Source organism: Manis javanica, chromosome 12 (genome assembly GCF_040802235.1).
Source record: "Manis javanica isolate MJ-LG chromosome 12, MJ_LKY, whole genome shotgun sequence".
In the NCBI taxonomy this organism is placed as follows: domain Eukaryota; kingdom Metazoa; phylum Chordata; class Mammalia; order Pholidota; family Manidae; genus Manis; species Manis javanica.
The window spans coordinates 100,265,528-100,287,388 of NC_133167.1; the positions used below are offsets into that span (position 1 = coordinate 100,265,528).

At 42.4% G+C, this 21,861-nt stretch overlaps 1 protein-coding gene across 3 annotated transcripts in view; it reads right to left on the minus strand.

Moving 5' to 3' along the window:
- The window catches only part of FAM149A (family with sequence similarity 149 member A), a 35,905-nt gene extending 21,332 nt beyond the window's left edge, over positions 1-14,573 (minus strand). The window contains exon 1 of one of the 3 annotated variants that reach the window (XR_012124020.1): positions 13,721-14,573. Coding sequence is in view for 2 of the 3 variants with exons in the window: in XM_036996831.2 (XP_036852726.2) it covers positions 13,721-14,250 (530 nt within the window). In the remaining variant the exon portion in view is untranslated. Of the gene's footprint in view, positions 1-10,889; positions 11,792-13,720 lie in introns of those variants that run through there. The other 2 variants (XM_036996831.2, XM_017659248.3) reach the window with 2 other exon arrangements.
- Positions 14,574-21,861: the final 7,288 nt, after the last annotated feature.

Below are 21,861 nucleotides of genomic sequence, written 5' to 3' on the forward strand. Positions count from 1 at the left end.
GATAACCCTGAGAAAAATACAACTACTTACTGGGCTCACTTTGGGACTGAAGCAATGGAATGCAATACTGCCAAAAAGCCACCAGATGTCAATCTTTTACACAATATTTTCCATGCCATTTGGACATAGAAGAAACACTACCTAAAATTAAATTGCCATTCAAGTTAAGATGCTATTTTATAATAACAATGTGCCTTACAATGTCTAAACATGGACCCTTTTCAAATTCTCTTTCAAGCTTTTGTGGGATGACCATAAGAAAAAATACGACTCCTTACTGGGCTCACTTTGGGACTTAAGTGATCCCATGCAGTATTGCCAAAAAGCCACTAGGTGGCAATCTTTTACACAATGTTTTCCAGCCATTCAGACATACATGAAACTATATAAAAATTAACATCATTGAAGTTAAAATACTATTTTATAGTAATAATGTGGCCCACACTGTGTAAAATGGACCCTTTCCAAATCCTGCCTCTGCATAGCTCTAGCTGGGCCATGCTGAGAAAAATACAGCTACTTACAGGGCTCACTTGGGACTGAAGCCATCACATGCAATACTGCCAAGAAGCCACAAGATGGCAATCTTTTACAATATTTTCCATGCCATTCAGACACAGAACAGTCTATGAAATTGAATATGTCACTGAGTTAAGATGCTATTTTATCAGTGTGACTCATGCTGTCTAAAATGGACCTTTTTCAAATTCTGCCTCTGCCTAGCTCTAGCCAGGTGACCCGAGAAAAATACAACTATTTACAGGGCTCACTTGGGAACTGAAGCAATCGCATGCAGTACTGTGAAGAAGCCACCAGGTGGCAATCTTTTACACAATATTTTCCATGCCATTCAGACAGAAGAAACACTATCTAAAATTGAAATTAAGATATCACTGATGTTCAGAGAAATGCAAATTAAAGCCACAATGAGATATCACCTCACACCAGTAAGGATCGCCATCATCAAAAAGACAAACAACAACAAATGTTGGCGAGGTTGTGGAGAAAGGGGAACCCTCCTACACTGCTGGTGGGAATGTAAGCTAGTTCAACCATTGTGGAAAGCAGTATGGAGGTTCCTCAGAATGCTCAAAATAGAAATACCATTTGACCCAGGAATTCCACTTCTAGGAATTTACCCTAAGAATGCAGCACTCCAGTTTGAAAAAGACAGATGCACCCCTATGTTTATCACTGCATTATTTACAATAGCCAAGATATGGAAGCAACCTAAGTGTCCATCAGTAGATGAATGGATAAAGATGTGGTACATATACACAATGGAATATTACTCAGCCATAAGAAAAAAACAGATCCTACCATTTGCAACAACATGGAGCTAGAGGGTATTATCCTCAGTGAAATAAGCCAGGCGGAGAAAGACAAGTACCAGATGATTTCACCCATATGTGGAGTATAAGAACAAAGGAAAACTGAAGGAACAAAACAGCAGCAGAATCACAGAACTCAAGAATGGACTAATAGTTACCAAAGGGAAAGGGACTGGGGAGGATGGGAGGGAAGGGAGGGATAAGGGTGGGGAAAAAGAAAGAGGGCATGACGATTAGCATGTATAGTGCGTGGGGGGTACGGGGAGGGCTGTGCAACATAAAGAACACAAGTAGTAATTTTATAGCATCTTACTACACAGATGGACAGTGACTGTGAAGTGGTATGTGGGGGGGACTTGGTGAAGGGGGGAGCCTAGTAAACATAATGTTCTTTGTGTAATTGTAGATTAATGATACCAAAAAAAAAAAAGATATCACTGATGTTAAGATGCTATTTTATAACAGTAATATGGCTCACACTAAAACTGAAAACTTCAAATTTGGCCTCTGCGTGGCTCTAGCTGGGTGACCCTTAGAAAAATAACACCCCTTACTGGGTTCACTTTGGGACTGAAGTGATCACATGTAATACTACCAAGCAGCCATTAAGTGGCAATCTTCTACACTATTTTCCATGCCATTCAGTCATAGATTAAATAGTTTCTAAAATTGAATTCAAGATGTAATGGAAGTCAAGATGTTATTTTGTAATAATATTGTGGCTCACACTACCTAAAAATGGACCCTTCCCATATTCTGCCTCTGCCTAGCTCTAGCTGGGCAACCCTGAGAAAAAACACTCCTTACTGGGCTCACTTTGGGATCAAAGCGATTGCATGCAATAATGCCAGAAAGCCACTAGATGGCAATAGTTTCCATGCCATTCAGACATAGAAGAAGCAGTATCTAAAACAATTTAAGATGTCACTGAAGATGCTATTTTATAATATAATGAGGCTCACACTATCTAAAAATGGACGCTTTCAAATTCTGCCTCTGCCTAGCTCTAGTCTGGCCAGCCTGAGAAAATTACAACTACTTACTGGGGTTATTTTGGAACTGAAGAGATTGCATGCAATACTGCCAAGGAGCCACCAGGTGGCTATCTTTTACACAATATTTTCCATGCCATTCAGACAAAGAAGAAACACTGTCTAAAATTTAATTTATTACTAAAGTTAAGATGCTATTTTATAATAATAATGTGGCTCACAGTATCTAAAATGAACCCTTTTCAAATTTGGCCACTGCCTAGCTCCATCTGGGCAGCCCTTAGAAAAATAACCCCCTTTACTGGGTTCACTTTGGGACTGAAGCGACCACATGCAATACTGCCAAGAAGCCACTAGATGGCAACCTTTCCTGTCTTCGAAATTCATACCCAGCTGGATTACAATATATATTGCCACTAGATGGCAATCTTTTACACAATATTTTCCATGCCATTCAGACATAATAGAAAGAGTACCTAAAATTGAATTTAAGATATCACTGAAGTTAAGATGCTATTTTATAATGATAATGTGCATTACACTGTCTAAATGGAACCTTTTCACATTTTGCCTCTACCTTCCTCTAGCTGGGCCATCCTGAGAAAATACAACTATTTATTGGACTCACTTTGGACTGAAACATTTGCATGCAATACTTCAAAGAAGCCACTAGATGGCAGTCTTTTACACACAATATTTTCCATGCCATTCAGACACAGAATAGTCTCTGAAACTGAGTATGTCACTGCATTAAGATGCTATTTTATAATACCAATGGGGCTCACACTAAAAATGAACCCTTTTCAAATTCTGCCTCTGCCTAGCTCCAGCCGGGGAACTGTGAGAAAAATACGGCTACTTAACTGTGCTCACTTTGGGACTGAAGCAGTCACTAGCTAGCAATACTGCCAAGAAGCCACTAGATGGCAATATTTTACACAATATTTTCCATGCCATTCAGACATAGATATAACAGTATTCAAAACAGAATTTAAGATGTCACTTAAGGGAAGATGATATTTTGTAATACCAACGTGCATTAAACAGTCTGAAATGGATCCTTTCCAAATTCTGCCTCTGCCTTGCTGTAGCTGGGCCACCCTGAGAAAAATACTACTACGAAACTGGGCTCACTTTGGGACTGAAGCGATCACATGCAATACTGCCACGAAGCCACTAGGTGGCAATCTTTTACACACTTTTTCCATGGCATTCAGGCATAAAAGAAACAGTATATCTCTAATTGAATTTAAAGTCATTGAAGTTAAGATAGTATTGGTTGTAAGACACATTAAAAATGTTATAGTTATAATGTGGCTTACATTGTCCAATGTTGATCCTATTTAAATTCTTCATCTGCCTTGTTCTGGCCAGGGTATTTTCAGCAAAACTACAACTACAGGATAGGCTCCCTTTGGCAGAAATGTGTGCATGCAATACTACCAATAGGCCACTAGATGGCAACCTTTCCTGTCTTTGAAATTCATACCCAGCTGGATTATAATACATATTGCAGGATTTCAAATTAGTTTTCTGTCTGGTACAGACATAGAATCCTGTTTAGATCAAAAGTCAGTATTGTAGTGATAATATCTAGTATGCACAGCCAACAGAAAGTGTTGGAGAATAAAGAATCTGCAATCTCCGTATCGTAATTCTACATCTCAGAAACCTGAAAGGTGACTACATTTTTTGATACAGAAAAGGAAACCACTTGGTTCTAAATGAGCTACATTTAGAAAATTTACAAGGGTAAACAGTTTTATCCAGACCTGTTTAGTGAGAATTTGTAAGTTTACCCTTTCTAAGATTCATTTCAGATCTAGTACAGATTTTTGTTCAATGGACATCTATTATCAATATACCAAATGTGTTCTATAGCCACCTTCACTAACAGTTCTTGACACTTAACACATGCCAGTTCTATTTTAAGTACTTGATGCATGTTAGTGCACTTAAACCTGTCAATAATCATTTGAAGGGGGAATACTGTTAGCACAGGAGCACAGGTGTAACCATTAGCAACAAGGCCCTTGGGAGGAGGCGGGGAGGTGCTGATTCAGATGACTTCACTCACATTTCTTAAGCAGGGTCAAGTGTATGCTAGCTCTTTGTTACTAAAAGCAAAGCCAGCTTAGTAGCCCAGCACCCACAGCTGTTATGCCTTAATGGATTCTTATTTAAAATACTGTTTTGTCTATATTTTAATGGCACAGAAAATATTGTGTAGAAAAACCGAGGCCTTGACAATGCTGAGTGGAAAATGAATTCAGAAGAGTCAAAGTTTGAATGTCAACAAGTTTTAGGAATTTATTTAGCTTATATTTTCCCTTTATACTGGCATAAGAGTGATTTCTGATTTTTTAAAAGCTGTCTGATCAAATTTAAAGAAACTATTAGAGTAAGAATAAAACTAGAATTCAAATTGATGAGAAAGTGCAGTATAGTTTAATTTGCAACATCATTTCTTTTCGTGGAATGTAAAAAAAAATGTGGCTTACAATCAATAGCATCTTAAATTCAATGAAATTCTGTAACTCCTGATTTTGAAATAAGGTTTTTATCAACACTGATGGCTTAATTTGTTGAAATGGGTGGATAATAGGCTTGGTAAAGATTTGTCCTTTACTAGAAAGCAGCAGGAACTGCAAAATAATACTGTACCAGGGTAATTTGTCAAATGATAACATTTATAAGGTCTCTGCTGTGGAAATACTATGTTTGTTTCTAAGCCTTAATCTGGAACTGTTTAAGCTTTTGTCTTCCTTTACAGGGATAATAAAACAAAACCACAAGCTAACCTCACCTCCAAAACAAATTCCAAAGGGCCTCCTATCGAACAATTAATTATTTATATTTTTTTAATATTTATTATATTTATTTATATTTAACAGGGCCAGTTAACCTTACAAAGCTGTCTTGGGGTTATTAAAAATCCTCCAGTATTGGTCTCTTTTGAGTAACAAAAGTTCTTAACTTCTAATATTGTATAATTTACCCATCTTTCCATTCTGGTTAGCATTTTTGGTCCTAAGAGATCTTTGCCTACCGCCCCAACCATGACGATCATCTTCTGTGTTTTCTTCTAGAAGCTTTAGTGTTTTTCCTTTCATATTTATGTCTACAGTTCACTTGAAATCGACTTTTGTGTGTGAAGTGTGATGTAGATGATCACGTTGTTTTTTTAATTTCCTTAAGACATACAGTTGGTTTTGCACCAATATTAAAAAGACCATCTTTTCACCAATATCTGCCAAGTCAACTTTGCAACAATCAAACATCCATATACTTAGGGGTCTGTTTCTGGCTTCCCTATTATGTTCCTCTGGCCTATTCTAATATCAGTATTACATTGTCTTATTTACTGTAGCTTTATAATGAATTTGATGTGCTTAAGAGTAATTATTGTTGGACATTGTCATAAGTATTGTTGCAGAGCAATTATTGCAATTTTTTCTGTGTATTTTCTGTCAGTAGCTGTAAAAGATATGTTAAAATCTCCAGTATGATTTCAATTTGCTTATTCATTCTTTGACTTAGTTGTTTTCTAGATATAAATATATATAGTGGGTTTTTTTGAAACTCAAGTTTAAGTTCCTTTTTTGGACTAAAATAAACTCTGTGATATTTACAGTTATTTCTGAGTTGTAAACACCACACTTCCCCCCGTGTGTGGCGGTCCCTGTATCCTGGCAGTCAGAGGGCAGGAGAACACTTTTCCCCCCCATCTGCAGTGGAAACCTTAGCAGCAAATATTACCCACCCCAGGTATGTCAAAAACAGATGCATCCTTACATATTTCTGAAACTATGTTATTGGTGCCAATAAATTTAGAATTTTCATATCTTTTAATAATGTGGCCCTTTAATCTTTATAAAATGGCCATTTGCTACCTCCACTAATGCTTCTTGCTTTAAAGTCTACCTGTACAAACATTTATATTCAGCACCTCTATATTCGTATGCTTAAACTGTCTTTGGTAAACAATAAAAAGCTGTTGCATACAGCTTAAATTCAGTGGGGATTAAATTCGGTTCTCATAGAGGACTGGGCTGGGGGCTCTAGCAAGCCCAGATCGCCTTAATCCAATCAGGAATTAAGCAGATGTAAATCTGCTGCCAGTCTCTGACAGACCGGTCTCCTCCCGCGGTTGTTATTTAGCACTTTGCTATTCCAGTACTGTCATGGTAGTTAGTCTGAAACAATCTAGTTTACTACTTCTATTGTTGGAAGTAGGATTAAGGGAATTTTTGCAGTGAAATACTGCACAATGTGCCGTAAATCACTGTTCATCTCCCAAAACAATGTTCAGTAAAACACACATTTTCCCCTAATGCTTTAATGCAGTAATAATCCACTAATGCTTTATGGAGAGAACAGGCTTGCATCCTGCTTCGTGATCAGCTTGAGACAAAAACAGGTTTCCAACAGGGACAGGGACATGGATTAGAAGCGTACTGGGAATGTACACACACACACACACACACACACACACACACACACACGTGCGCGGGTGTGACTTCTCCGGCCTGTGACAAGAAGGCCACAGAACCTCACCCGGGGGCATTCAAATAAATTACCTGGCCCTTTGTGGCCTCTCTTTGCCTGCTTATTTCGGCTAGAATTTATCTTACAACTTGAATGAATCTTTAATAAATAGCTCATCATGAGATTTTTTTTTACATCTTCCAAATTATATCAATATGTTAGAGATCAAGCAAGAAAGACCCCAAGTATTAAATGTTATCTGAAGGAAATATACTCATTAGATAAGCATGAATGTAAAAGTCTGGCAAGGATTCTTCCAAACCCTTAAGTGAAACATCTAATTAAGAAAATGCTCATGTGCAGGTATATCCCTGCTGAGGGCCATATCTAATTGCTGTGTCTCCATTTTTTTTGATTAAGACAATGCTTGCTAATTTTTTTGATTAAGACAATGCAGTCTTGCAGATACATGAATGGTTTCTAAGGCTTTTTTGATTAAGAAAATGCCTTACTAGTATGAATATTTGATTTGCTATTAAATAAAGCAATTTATAAGAAGCACATATATAGTGAATTAGAAGAGAGCTGACAAAACTAAGGCTTTATTCTAAGAAGTCATGGCTTCATAATAAAAGTTATTTGTTATCTGTACTTCAAAATGGACAAAGCTAAGCTTTAACTTTGGTCTTCTTATCCAAATTAATAGGCATGTTATTCTGAAGAAGATACTTTTAAATTACTTATTAATATGATTTTTAATATTCAAATTTATTTTTATTGGGAAGAGAATGATTTCTTAAAGTCAGTTTGTTCCAGGAAAAACACCACTGATTGCCTTAGAAGTAGATTTTAACCCTCATTCTTATCTTAAATAATTTGTTAAAAACCCTCGGTTACATATATGTGTGGGCAATACAGATTGACTGCCTGGATTTGACTCATATTTTCCACCTATTAGCCCTGTAGAATTACACAATTTCTCTTCTTTTTGGAGCCTCAATGTCTCCATCTGTAAAATGGAAATAAAATGCCTACCTTGCATGTTTGTTGGGGGGACTCATGATCACGTGCAGCATTTGGTACCTAGTAGCCATGTAAATACCAGCTGTTATTTCAAATGCTGAGAATTTTGACTTTATAGAATAGTACACCTTTGAGCAATGTTCACATCAGTCAACACCCTTACAACAATGCTAAAACTAGTGAGTAAAACAAAAGTCTGATTAAGGTAAATGCTCTACTGAGAATATTATCACCTGCTTCTTTAAAATGTATGTCATAAATTAAAATTAAAGTTCCTTAGGATTTCTTTTTACACATTAGTTTAGCAATGACATTACTGTTGTTTTAGGGAGAAGGGTTCATTTTATTCAGTGTAGACTCTTAGTTTAACTAAATTAGGAAGTCTTGCAGATACATGAATGGTTTCTAAGGCTTCACTGTTCAATATTAGAATTTGAATCAAATTCTGCATGTTAAAATAAATTCCCTATTTTAACCTTCTGTACACCTAATGACAATTCTCTGAAATATAATTAGTAGCCTTAAAATGTGATGTAAATCATGAGCTTCCAAGGTGGGGCTTTGTCCTCATTTTATTACTGGCATTGTAATACATCTAAGCTGACAACAATCCTAAGAGGAATAATGTATGTACATAAGCATATGCCAAGAACATTTTTTTAGTTCAATTTAGCCTCAATCATCTTTTATTAAATAACAGTAGGGAGGCCTTACCTTGACTGTTTTTCTTATCACTGCCAAAACAGATCCACTTCTTTTCCAAGTTCACAACTGAGTATTTAATTATTTCAAAGGCTTTCTTTAGTTTCTGTGCTTTATGAAACATGGTGTCTTCCTGATTATTTCTATCTCTCAAGAATAAGGGGGCCTTGATGATGGGGGGAGTCTAGTAACCATAATGTCACTCATGTAATTGTAGATTAATGATACCTAAATAAGTAAGAAGGTAATAAATAAATAAATAGAATAAGGGGGCAACTTTCGAATTTTTTCAGTATGTATCTAGCGAATAGTATTTATTGATTTGTTGAATGAGTATTTAATTATTAATGAGTATATAAATAATAATTTAGTAATTTGTAGCATACACTATTTAATGAATCATGTTCTATTTAATTTATGTTCTATTTAATTTAATGTTACTAGAACCATAGATGTACAGTTATTTATATCCAAAGAAGTATGTTACTTGGCTGCTGTTGAATTAAACAACTACCCGCACTGCACTGGTGAGGGGACACAGGAGTGCTCTGGGCATGGGAGGATCTGAAGTGGGGTGTCCAAAACGCTGACCGATGGGCTTCCCTCAGGGTTTCCATTTCTTTTGTCCTCTCCCGCACTGAATTATCCAAAGCTTTTTTGCCTGTTGCTTCAGGAAACCGAGAATGGGGCAGGTTTTTTCGCTTGATTTTTATAAATACAGGTTGACAATTAATGCATTAGCAATAAACTGTACTTTATACAAAAAATGCTGATTTGGATGATACATAACAATGTATTTAAATTGAGAATTATAAACTAATAGTAATAGCTGTTTCTTGTGTGTTTATGTACCAGCTACCACAGGGAAAGTTTGTACATGTTATCTGTTTGACTGGGCATTATAATTAAATCTTTTTATTGTAATACCCATGGTTACAGGATGGTTAAGGAAGATACTCAAGATGAATTCTTAACTGGTATTTTATTCTTAGCATTCTCAGAAAGACTGTAAAGCGGCATAGGAATATAAGTCAGTCTGAGTTCAAACCTATGCTCTAAAAACTATACCAACTTCAATTACCTATTATCATTTTAGAACTCTCGAAGTTTCAGAACCCGCATTATAGGATCGTTGCATACCTGGCACATATCAAGTATAATACACGTTAGCTATCACGTTAGAAAAACTTCCAAATGTGTTCTCCCGATACACAGCAGAACGTATAACTATTAGCTCAGATATCATTTTTAAGATTTTAATATAATAAACTAGTAAAGAACATAACTGAAAGCTTAAAAAACGACCACCAAAGACAGTAAGAGTCGAATTGTTTTCCTGGGTTTAAGCAAATGCTAGAAAGAGACAACCAAATCAACTCATTACTATTTTTAACGAACGTAATGGTCATATGACTATAATCGCAAGTAAGAGTCGTGTGATGACTGTCTGCTGAGCTCACCATTTATCCCAGCGGAAACACAAAGTCCCAGCAGGCAGCTTACTAACCTGGGGAAAACTCCAAGACGACCAAACAAAAAGGCCCAAAGTGACAAGTATCCTTAAAGAAAGACATTGAAATTGCCTCTAGATTTTTATGAGATTAAGAACACAGGAAAGTGGATTATATGGGGAAGAAAATATTTTCATTCATTCATTCGATAAATTGGACTAAATGCCTGCGGTGGGCACACGTTGCCTTAAATGTTACAGGACAAAGAGTTTGGAGTCTAAAAAGGATGTAAGATGTGAACATAAATCACAGGATAATGAGGTAGGTGTAGGCAAGAGCCGGACCAAGCATGTACTATGTGTGATGCTACTGATAATTCTGCATTGTCTCTGAGAATTAAAACTTAAAAGTTCGATCCCAGGGTGGCAAACACATTTCTTCAAGGTACTATATGGCAATCGGTGGTAATACTAAATATGGTACCCTTTATCTTCTGCAAGTTGTGTAGGGGAAATGATGACACACTACAGTGTACTATGACCTGGGCTCCCAAATAACTGAAATGAAAGATGTCATTTATTACGTCCTATGAGGAAGAGCAATGAATTATTTTTTTCTGTCACTCTTCTCTTCACCTGGAATGTATCCTTTAATGAAACATGCTTTCAAGTCTCATTTCTGTGCCAAGAATCAGACAGTAACCATAGATAACATTTGAAAAGCACTTTCCTATGTGTTCAGCACTTAAAATATTATTTCAATTAATTTTTGGAACATCCCTATGAGGAAAGTGTTATTTCATCTGCATTTTGTCAAAGCGGAAAACCTACAGTTTGCAAGACTGGCAAACATGCCCAGAATGACAGAGCTAGCAAATGGGTTGAGACTGGAATCCAGCTCACCTGATTCCTGGCTCCGTAGGCGGCGCCCCAACAGCACCCTGCCTCAGCAACGGATGACTGAGTTGGTAGGTAAGTCCCTGCATTCATTGTATTGCCAGCCAAATGAACAAGCCCAGCAGTTCCTGCAGTATTTCCACACTAGAGTGACTCACAGTGGAACTTGATCCCTCAAAAAAGCAATAATTCCATGCCAATTGCTATAATTTATGAAACATATAAATACTTCCTGACCACATGAAGTTTACAATCTACTAACATTCATATATAGTAGTTTTCTATCCACCTGTCTCATGCACTGTTAGAAGTCTTTAATTTCCAGAACAGAGAGTAAGACTTTTTGCAAGGTGATAATCGTGTAGTTCAAAGCAGAGTGCAAACGGAAGCAGTGTAGAGGGTGGGGCAAGCCTGGGAAGCAGTGCAAATGAGGCACAAAGAACAAATGCAATGCACTGGGGCGTGCAGGCCAGATGGAAAGTGCTGGATCATCCATCTGGGGTGCAAGAGAGGGAGGTAACGATGAGAAGCAATATCCTCCACTTCTGGTTCAGATGGGCCACGAGTGAGCCCTGGGGAATGAGAAGGGCCGTGGGTCAGAGATCTAAACTCACACTGCTGTGTAGCACCTTAGTGGGGGCAAAAGGCTCTGGAATGAAAGAAAGTTTACATATTCCTCATCCAAACTGATTTTGCTAAAAAGTTAACAAAGGCCAAGTACAGAATCAGAATGTAAAATGCAAGGGTTTTCTTTAAAAAAACAAACTGTGAACTAGGATTTTCCTTTGTAACTGAGTGCAATGGTCTTAAAATTAGAGGAATGTTTCTCAAGGATTTGTTTACATTCTTTTCACTCTCTTTTTCAACTTATTCCTGCTTTAACCACCACCCACTCTCCACATTCCTGGGCCATAGAAAAACACTTGATTTTATTATTAACCGAGCAGGCTAATAATTAGTAGCAGCAATCTGCAAACTGGTAGGTGAGGTGGCAGTTGTATACTTTAAATGCACTGTTGAATAAAGTTTGTTTATTCAAGGTTACAGTCACCCCAGAAATCCAGGAGGGAAAAAAATCCACATCTGGGTGCAAAAGCTTTGTAGTATTGGAGGAAAACCACCTTAATTCTTTCTTCCTTTTCCCCTTCTCACTTCGTAAATAAACTTTATGACTAAAAAAGGACTGAGGTATGAAAGGAATAGACTGTGAACATTTGTGCATCTAAAAAAGAAACTTGGTGTAAGAGTGTGAACACAGATAATCAGAAAGATATCTGAATGCACGTATCTGCGTATGATTTCTCACAGCAATTATGTAAAGTTAAATGTCTGCACGTCCAGTACAATTGGATACGTTTTGCTAATGTGGAATAATCACTTCTCTTAATCATGCCAGATACAGTGTTATTCAAAAAGTATCTACTGAACATGCTTGGACAATATGAACATGGACTAAGATGCTCGCAAACTGAAACCAAGACCAGTTCTTCCAGTGGCCACACTGAAGGTGTCTGGGCCCGTATGCAAACAGCAGTAGGACCTGTGTGCTGTGAGCATGCACCTTGCAGGACAGAACCCTTTTGATTAAATCCATTCTCCTTCAGGTAATATCACAAAAAAGCTGCCCTCTTTCCTCCCTCACTGCCTGCTATCCATTCCTGCCTTTAGCCATTTTCATTTCACAATATGTTTTAAATGGAAAAGAACAACTTAATCTTATTTAACTGCTTGCTTTAGAACTGAGATGAATGTCATTCAGTTTTGTGAAAATGTAGTTATTTACATTATGAATGGGTTCGAATCACTCTTAATGCAAAAAAGGTATCCAGCCCATTTTTTTGAGGGGCGGGCAGAGGGTGGAGCAGACCTGAGACTGTTCTTCCCTCACTGGGTTCTCCTGCAGAGACCACCCCCCAGCGGGCCCTTCCGGTCTGTGACCAGTTCACTGTTCTCTGGTAGGAGGCAGAAGGCTAAACATTTCCGTACCCACTTAGTGTAGCTACAGTTCTGCCTATCAAAAAGTAAAATTCATCTTAATTCTAAAACACATATTTTGTAAGAGGAATGTTTACATCACTGCTCCAGGTGCTGAAGGGACAGTGAGTGAGTGAGAGAGAGAGAGAGAGAAAGAGTGTGTGTGTGTGGGGGGGGGGGGGGTGTGTGGGGGGGAGGTGTGGGTTCCTGCAGTTCCCGGGGAAATGGATGCCATAAAGTCTGTGGAGGACCTCAGGTCCCTGCAGCAAGGACTCAGGGGCTCCAGGGTTTATGATCACACTGTGTCCCGAGCGGTACAAATTCCACTTGTGTCAGATGATGCTATGCGCATGTAAATTAACTAGATGTCGCACAAAGAAAACTCATCCCACTTGGGATAAGAATTGGGGCCGAACGTTACAACACTGGCAGGCCCAGTGTCTCACCATTTCTTAAAATCCTAGGTGCTAACGTGTACATTCGGCTACGCACATCCATCATATTCCGCATGAGGGAAAGGGACGGTCAGAGGCTTTAAGAAAACCAGACTACCAAACGATCTAAGTGCCCGCGCTACGGCTAGAAGAGCAAACTTCTGCCCTCCTTTCCTTCCAGACCTGCTTCATCCCCGCTCCTGCCCCGCCGGAAACAGCAGAGGGTTATCTGCTGTTTGACAAAGTTGAGCAAAAGCAAGTCACAGCGTCTGTCTGAAAAGCACACAAAGCCAGGGACGAAGGACCCGGGAAAAGTGCAAGCAGGGTGTCCAGGGGCTGGCGGCAGGTGCCGCAGCGCAGGCAAGGGGGGTGTGGCGGCGGCGGGGGCGCGGCTCGACCCCGGCCCGACGCGGCCCTGCGGCTACTCACGCTGCTCCGCCGTCCTCGGGGTCGCTGTCCGAGGCCCACTCCTCGCCGATGTCCGGCAGGGGGAAGAGCAGCGTCCTGGGGGCAGGCCCGGGCGGCATCCGGGCGCGGGGCTCCAACTCCCCGGGGCAGGGCTGGCGGGGCCGTGGGCTCGCGGCTGCACCGCCGCCGCCCGCGGGGCCCCCGATGGACGGCAGCGCGGCCCACGTCCTCGGGCTACCGGGCAGCGACAGGGGCGCCCCTGCGGCCACGACCGCGCGGCCTGCGACCGAGCCCCCGGGGCAGGGGGCGGAGGGCGGAGGGCGGCGCGGGCCGGGCGCCCCCCTCAGGGCGGGCGGGGAGTCGGGCGCCAGCGCCGGGAGGAGGGTCGGGGCCGTGGCCGCACGAGGCGAGGTGCCCGCCGGGCCTGCGGGGCCAGCGCCCCCCGAGCGGGCGGAGGCGGCGGCGGCCGGTGAGGGGCCTGCCGGGGACGCCGTCGAGGTCTTGAAGATTTTGGCAAAGAGAGCCCCGAGGTCCGGCACGGCCCCCTTCATGCTCCAGCCCGGGAAATGCCGCCCCGGCCGCCTCCCGACCGCGGCGAGCCGGGCTGCGGGGCTCCATGCGCCGCCCGCAGGGACCCGGACGGGGCGACCGGGGCGGGGCCTGGGGTCCGCGGGTCCCTGGCGTCTCCACGCGCAGGCACCCCGCCGGGCCGGCCTCCCCGACGCCCCTGGCCTCCGTGCGGCGCGACCCCGAGGGCCTGCGGACCAGCGCCCACGCCGCTGCCGGGCTGCAGCGGGCGGAGGGTGGGGACCCGGCCTCCGCCCGTGGGAGCCTCCCCGACAGCCCCCGGGAGCGCGCGGGCGTTGCTAAGCCAAACAGAGCCAGCTAAGCTCCCTGCTAATTGGGCCGCGGGCTGCGGCTGGGGCTGCGTCGGCGGTCGGTGCCCGGGCTCCCCTCCTAGACCGGTGCCTTAAAGGAACACTCCCCAGTTTCTCCATAGCCCTCAGAGCCTCACCAGATTTGCAAAGCTCTGGGCTGAGGAGCCTAAGGAATTGGAACATAGACCCGGGGAAGAGAACCCTGCTTCCAAACATTCTGGAATTTACCAGAACCAAATATGCCAGGGTCAGGGAGATGGCTAGCTCTCTGATTAGAGGGAAGGTTAATCAGAACCTGTGTTCAGGTGAGAAGACTTGAAACAGCCTTGCCCACTCCTCCCACCTGGGGCCAGGCTCCAAGTGTGTTGCTTCGGGGCAGGGAAAGGAGATGAGTCTGATAAAGAGGAAATTACCCAACATTCTTGACTATATGCATTAGTCTTTTTCAAGGTATTGAACTGGATTCTAAGCCACAGTAAATTCTACAGGAATACCAAGCCTCGCATGTTCCTGTAGACGGCTAACCAATCTGCTCCTTAGGATACCCACATCCTGCCATGACCCCTCCTCTGCCTCCAAGTACTGCAGACAAACATGTGCTGGGCACCATTCCGCTTCAAGATTGTGCGAGCACTGAGATGTACAGAAAGGAGATGTTCTCTTCCCCGCCCCCGTGAGGAATGACCAGCTTCCACCTTTGGGAGAAGGAAAGGCATGCAGCTGGCAGCACGGAAAGCACCCGCACACAGTGAAGAATCAAAATGAGCAGAAGAGGGAGTAACAGACCAATCTGAGCAGCGATGGGAACGAGAGGCAGAGGTCTTACCGGCAAATCAGGGAAGCTGCGTCAGCTATGGCGTCACGCAAGGACACCGGAAGCAGGCTGGTGTTGGGCCATCAGCCTTTCACATACTCTCTTTGCTCCTTCTCATCAGGTAGCCTCAGAGGTGCGCAAGTCCCATCAGAACAGTGCACCATTTTCATTCAGCACTCCTGCTGGATGGCAAAGCTGTTTCCTAGAAATCGATCTGTTTGTCTGTTTCATAAGGATGTTGATTCTGATTCATAAAACAATTAAATCCTCAGTACAAGTAGAGATCATTTCTAGAGTATGCACTCTCAGTGTTGAAGCTGCTATTCATCTGACTGAGTCTGAATATACGGAATCTAACTTGAAAGGACAGGTCAAAGGAGGGCCATTGCCAAGAGAAGCCTGATTCAACTCACCCAGGCCCCTGAAAACAGCACTTGTTTGCTGCCACTTCTCAGGGTTCTTGACTTTACAGGTTTGGAAATCTGATCGGCCCAGGAACCTCACTGGTCTCTTAGCATGGAGACCTACTAACCTGACCCATAAAACACTGATGTATAAGCCCCAATGCAAATGTGTGAACTCATAATTGCCCAACAGCAGAGTTGTCCTCTGCTCTTTCTCTATGACAGGAATTTCTGTTAAGACCAAATTGTTGAAAGGTTGTTAGGTGAGCATAGAATCAAAGCAGGGGAGTGAGTCATATATATAAATATTGCACATATAGGGGACAGTAACCTGAAGAACCAGTCTTTCTTGGAAAATCCTACCTGAATGGTGGGGTATTGACCCACTTGTCTTCAGCTCTCTAACTTTAGATACTTCTATGATTCCCTAATCATAGAAGTATCTAAAGTTAGAGATATTTACTTTAGATATTAAAAGTAATATCTATGCACATGCTTTTTTTTTAAGTATCACTGATATACAATCTTATGAAAGTTTCCCATGAAAACCACTGTGGTTTCAACATTCACCCATATTATCAAGTCCTCACCCCCCACATACACACCCCGCCATGCAGTCACTGTCTATCAGTGTTGTAAGATGCTATAGAGTCACTACTTGTCTTCTCCATATGCTCATGTTTTTTTAAAGTATGTAAATACCAATAATTAGACTACAGAAAAGCTCATATACTTCCAGCTTGCAGCCTTGAGAGTATTCTAAGGTGTGTTTGCCTGTGTCCTGTTATGGGCTAAATTGTGTTCCCCCCAAAAGATATGCGGACGTCCTAACCCTGGTTTGTGGGAATGTGTCCTTATTGGGAACTAGGTTTATTATAGATGTAATCATGTTAGGACAAGGCCATTAGGATGCAAATCTAATACAACTGCCAGATTCTTAAGAAAAGAGAACTATTATGAACACGAGCACACAGGGACAAAGTCATGTGAGACCAGAGGCAGCGACACGCAGCTGCACGCTGAGAAATGTTGGGGATTGACAGCCACCACCAGAAGCTCAGAAGCGCCAAGGAACATTCTCCTCTACAGGGTTCGGAGGGAGCACGGCCCTGCTGACAGCTGACGGCAGCTTCTAGTCTCTAGACCTAGGAGAGAATAAACTTCTGTTGTTTTAAGCCACTCATTTTGTGGCATTTTGCTATGGCTATCCTAGGAAATGAATATACTCCTGGGGTATTAATTATTGAGGTACTTCAGGATCGCAGTACCTTTACAAACATCTTCTGTGGGTGCATTTGCTCTAAAAGGATGGCTACCAATACAAATGAGAATCGTAATTGTTTCCAGTCTGCAGGGAGAATGACAGAAATTATACAAAGGATCAGGGAAGAGGTATCCTGTGGCTAAGGCTGTGGATGTCACATTCTGGCCAGCCAGCCTCAGGAGCGAGGCACAGCGAATGAATGACTGACTGATCCTTTTGTTCAAAGGTCCTTTGAGAATGACCTGTAATTGCCAACATGATAAACAATTCTTAGCAAGGCTCTGGGTCTTTCATACCCCTTGTTCATCCATCAACAGTCTTTCAGACAGACGTTAGATGCTACCAGGCTTCTCTTTTAATTACCAGTAGCACGTCATTCTCACAGTGGCGCCTGGCTCGGGCAGTAATGAAATCAAAGTAAATGCTATAAATCATTTCTAACTGTGACAAGTGTTGATTTTAGATTAGGTTTTATATTTAGATTTGGTATTAGAAATGCCAAAGCAGTGCTTTATGTGTTAAAATTCTTCTGCTTATCCTGATGAACGAACAGTTTGATGAACTGGTTTTCTGGTGTGTATACTAATGCTTGTCTACATCACTGAGAAAGTTGCTATGAAGAAACGTTATGTTTTGGAAACTGGAAGTTGAAACAAATAACTTGAGTAATTAATCTGTTGAAGAATTTAAACTGCCTCACTTTGCATGACACCGAGGCCAGGCCCTATAAAGAAAAATGCTATCAAGTTTGTTCAAAAATTTTTAAACTTCTGAACAATGAACGACATTTGCAGGTTCAATAAGTATTTACTAAGCGCCACAATGGAGACAGGGCAGTATGTTAGACTTCACAGTGGGACTCCCTAGGGTCCCACCATCTCTGCCACTGATCAACACCTGAGTTTCTCGCTCTGTCTTAGTTTCTTCAACTGTGATCCAGATGACGATAGGTGTTCCTGTGTCAAGTAACCGCACAGGGTAAGCTCTTGGGAGATGTTAGCTTTTATGCTATGTGATGCCAGGTTACACTGCATAGCCTGAGAAAAGATCTGGAAGGAAATTATTGCTAGGTTTACCCTCAAGTTTATTCACTTTTGTCCTATCTGAATGCTTCAATTGGTGTGCATTATTTTTTTTTCAATGACAAACACAATAAAACAAAACAGACCAAAGTCTCAAAAGCCTCAGGCAAATTTTCTTAATGTTTGATTAAAGGCTCTGGATTCTACCAAGGGAAAAATATTAAAACAAGAACAACTTTGAGCTGATCAAAAGGCAGCTTTAGATCACAGAGATTATTAATACGCTGTAACAGAACCTCCCGGGTGCGGTGGCAGATACCCTAAACAAATCATCAGAACAGGGGGATGTGAATTGTCATGCTTAATCACAGGGGATCTCCCAGCACTCGAGAGGGCTCCACTTCCCCTGAACATGCTGCCCCTTGTAGGGCTGTGAGGGTTTAAAGAATTAATACATGAGAGGACTTAAAAAAGTGTCTGACACAAAATAAGTGTGCTACTTACTGTTATTAATAACAACAATAACCATGACTAAACCTTTGGCAACTGTTCACAGAGAATCTTCCCCTGGCCTTTCCCATCTTTGGTGAGAAGGTGCTCAGGGTGTCTAGTCACGTGTCCTTTCATGGCTAGAGGGGTGGTGTCAGAGTGGGGAATCAATGGCTCTGTGGAGCTGAGCTAACTTGGACTTGATTTTTGTACTTTCTTCCTGGGACTCCAGACAAGTCACTTGCATTCTGTGGTCTCAGTTCCCTTATCTACAATATCCTTTGTTCATGAAACTGTTATGAATATTAAGTGATATACTGTGCAAAGTAGATAGTAGAAAAGAAATGGTTACTTTAAAAGTTCATTTGCAATTTGTCAAAAACATGGATCACACTGGGTCCCTGGGAATGTGTCCCAAGGGACAATGTTCAATACAGAGGTGCCAGGATTAACAGGAACCCTGTTTCCTCACCACACCCCAGTCCCTTCTGCCCCTTTATAGGCTCTGCGATCGTGTTCAGAGATCACTGGGTGTTCCCTGGGGAGGGAGGGCTCAGTCCCCTTCTGGCTAAGATGTGGGCAGGGAGTGCACACACTTAGAGGCCAGAGAATGCCAGGCGGGCCAGCAGAGACCCGGAGAGGCTGCACATTACTGAGACCCGGAGTCTAGAGGGACCCTCTGTTTCTTGCCACTGCTTAGGTAACAGGCTTTCTCGGGGGAAGGATGATCTCCCTGGGGCTGGTGTTATCCCAGCCAAGACGGCTTTACACCCAAACAACAGCTCTTCGAATGCCCTATCAGCAGCCAACAAGCAGAGCAAAGAAAAGACTGGACCTGAGAACCCCACCAACGTCACACTGCCGAGGCGCTGCCCGCTCTGCCCGGGGTTCCTACAGATTCTTGCATCTGCAACGGGGGCTCCAGTCTGCTCGACGTACCAGCCATGTGCATTAGACATGTGGGGGACACAGATGGCTGTTTGCCTCGTTCCCCTCTCTGGGGGAGAGCATTCTATCCATGTGGTCCCGTGGGTGCTACTGACCACAGGACGACTCCCCCAAGCCCACAGTAATGCACACATACCCCAAACTAGGCCAATCAGAGGCCTTCCCTGGAGTTTCAAAAATGGGACTAGGAAAGAGCGGCAGTCCCTTGTTGACATGAAACGCAGCCTCTCATGACCAAGGGCACCAACACAGAGGGGACTAGGTGTGAGAGGCAGCGGGGTTCGAGCCCCCCATTCCAGCTCTCCTCCAGAGCCAGCTATGCCTGGCCTCTGCCCAGTCTGGTTCCAAACCACGAACATCCTCCCGTTTTGCCGGAACAACTTTGAGTTTCTGTCACTTGCAAGCCACCAAGATAAAAAGGCATCTCTCCAAGGAGCCACAAGGATGCCTGGGAGAGCTGCCAGGACAGGGGACAGCCTGCCTTCCAGAAGCCGGCCTGGCACTCACAGCTGTTCCCTTCCTGGACAGCAGCAGTCTCAGAATACCAGCCTCAGCCTCTGCGTCCTTCCAACACTCTAAGGTGAGACAAGGCCTGACCATGTCACGATTCCGTCTGAGTACAAGAATGAGGTCACCATGCCACCTTCAACGTACCATCTGCACTCCTCTCTTGGCTGACTGCTATTTTTTAGTTATAATCGTTTCTTGGTTCTAGTCTCCTCTCCCTATAGATAATGATTTATTGAGATATCCATTCATAAAATTTTCCCTAACAGCATAAAATCTAGAGTGAACGTCTGCATCCTCAGTCCCTCTCCTAAATCACCCAAGGAAACCTACGACAGGTTCTTTCCAGCACCTCTGGCTGCGACACCCCCGAGTTTTCCATGGGGTATGTCCTCCTTCACTGCCATTACTAATGAACGCCACTTGCTCAGCTGCAGGAGTGTTCCTGGTGGCCTCTGACAGGCAGACACTGATGCTGTTCAAACATCCTTGTTTAAAAAAAAATGTTGGCTTCCTGTGAAGCCATTTGTTTTCCAGAATTTCTAGAAGAGACTTTATTTAAAAAAAAAAAAAAGATTGCAGCTTGCAGAAGTGCAAGAAACCAACTGAACTATGTCTGTTTTACTTCTTGAATACCTTAGCAGGTGGAGCGGGTGCTGTAGTAAACCACCGAGGGGTCCCCTTCAGGACCCAGGACCCTTACTCCTCCAGTTGCTCAGAGGGTTAGCTACTGGTGGTTCACAACTGAACCCTTCCTTTGCAACTGCTTTTGGGCAAAGCTTTCTGCTCAAGATCACACTTCCTCCCTGGGACTGCCTGCATCCGGTGACTGGTAGATGTGAGAGTTTAGCGGCCCAGCCCCTCTGCCTAGATTTGCGTTAACTCTGCAGGGCCACCCTGTCTCCAGAGCCCTCGGGGGGGTCTGCCAAGGCTCAGCTGCCATTGCGATCGCCACACAGCCCATACTCTCCCTTCCCAACGCAGCCTGTTCCTCCCCCTCATAAATCAGAGCAAGCCCCAAACCTGCTACCTGAAAATCTCCACCCAAGAACCAAATAGACTGTATCTACTTTTTACTACCATCTAAAAGGTGTCATTTGTCAGTAACATCTAATTAACCAGATTTATTTGAAACTCGGTGTTGTTGAGTTGGCATTCAGGGTTTTGTTCCGGAAGTGAAAAACAGTTAGGAATCGGAGTGCACAGATGACATGCTAGCACCCTGACAGCATTCAAACAATTCCCTTGTGGAAATTAAATCGGCCAGAGAAACATCCTTTTGTGCATTTCCCTTGTCCTGAACCCCAGGGAGAAGGACTCCTCCTGAGAACAATTATGGAGGACAGCTGACAGAGGTTCAGGACATTGCTTCCTGTGTAGGTCAAACACAAGTCAAGGCTTACACCTTTTATTAGTTTTACTTATGTTGAGTTAAAGAGGTCAGCCCTGGTGTGTCTGCTTAAATATTAAGCAACTAAAAAATCCCACTTGAACTCAATTTAAATTGTGGCCATTTCATCAACTATCTCATAAGCAAATCAAGAGAATGGAAGTAAAATTACTTCCTGCCTTGCTGTTCATGAATTAATGATATATTGATTAGTTTACAATAACTTAGAAATATTTTAATGAAGTTGAGAATATTGTTAGATAGCATACCCAGTACATCAAGGAAAAAAGTAGTTGTGATTTTTATTTTATGATGCCAAAATAAAACAGTATTATTTCACAGGTAGAAAACAAACCTCAACAAAAAGCTATAAAACAAGTGTCTTGTGTGGTAAGGAGGTGTATGATGAAAATGAGTGAAATAAGTGAAAATGAGTCCTCTATACA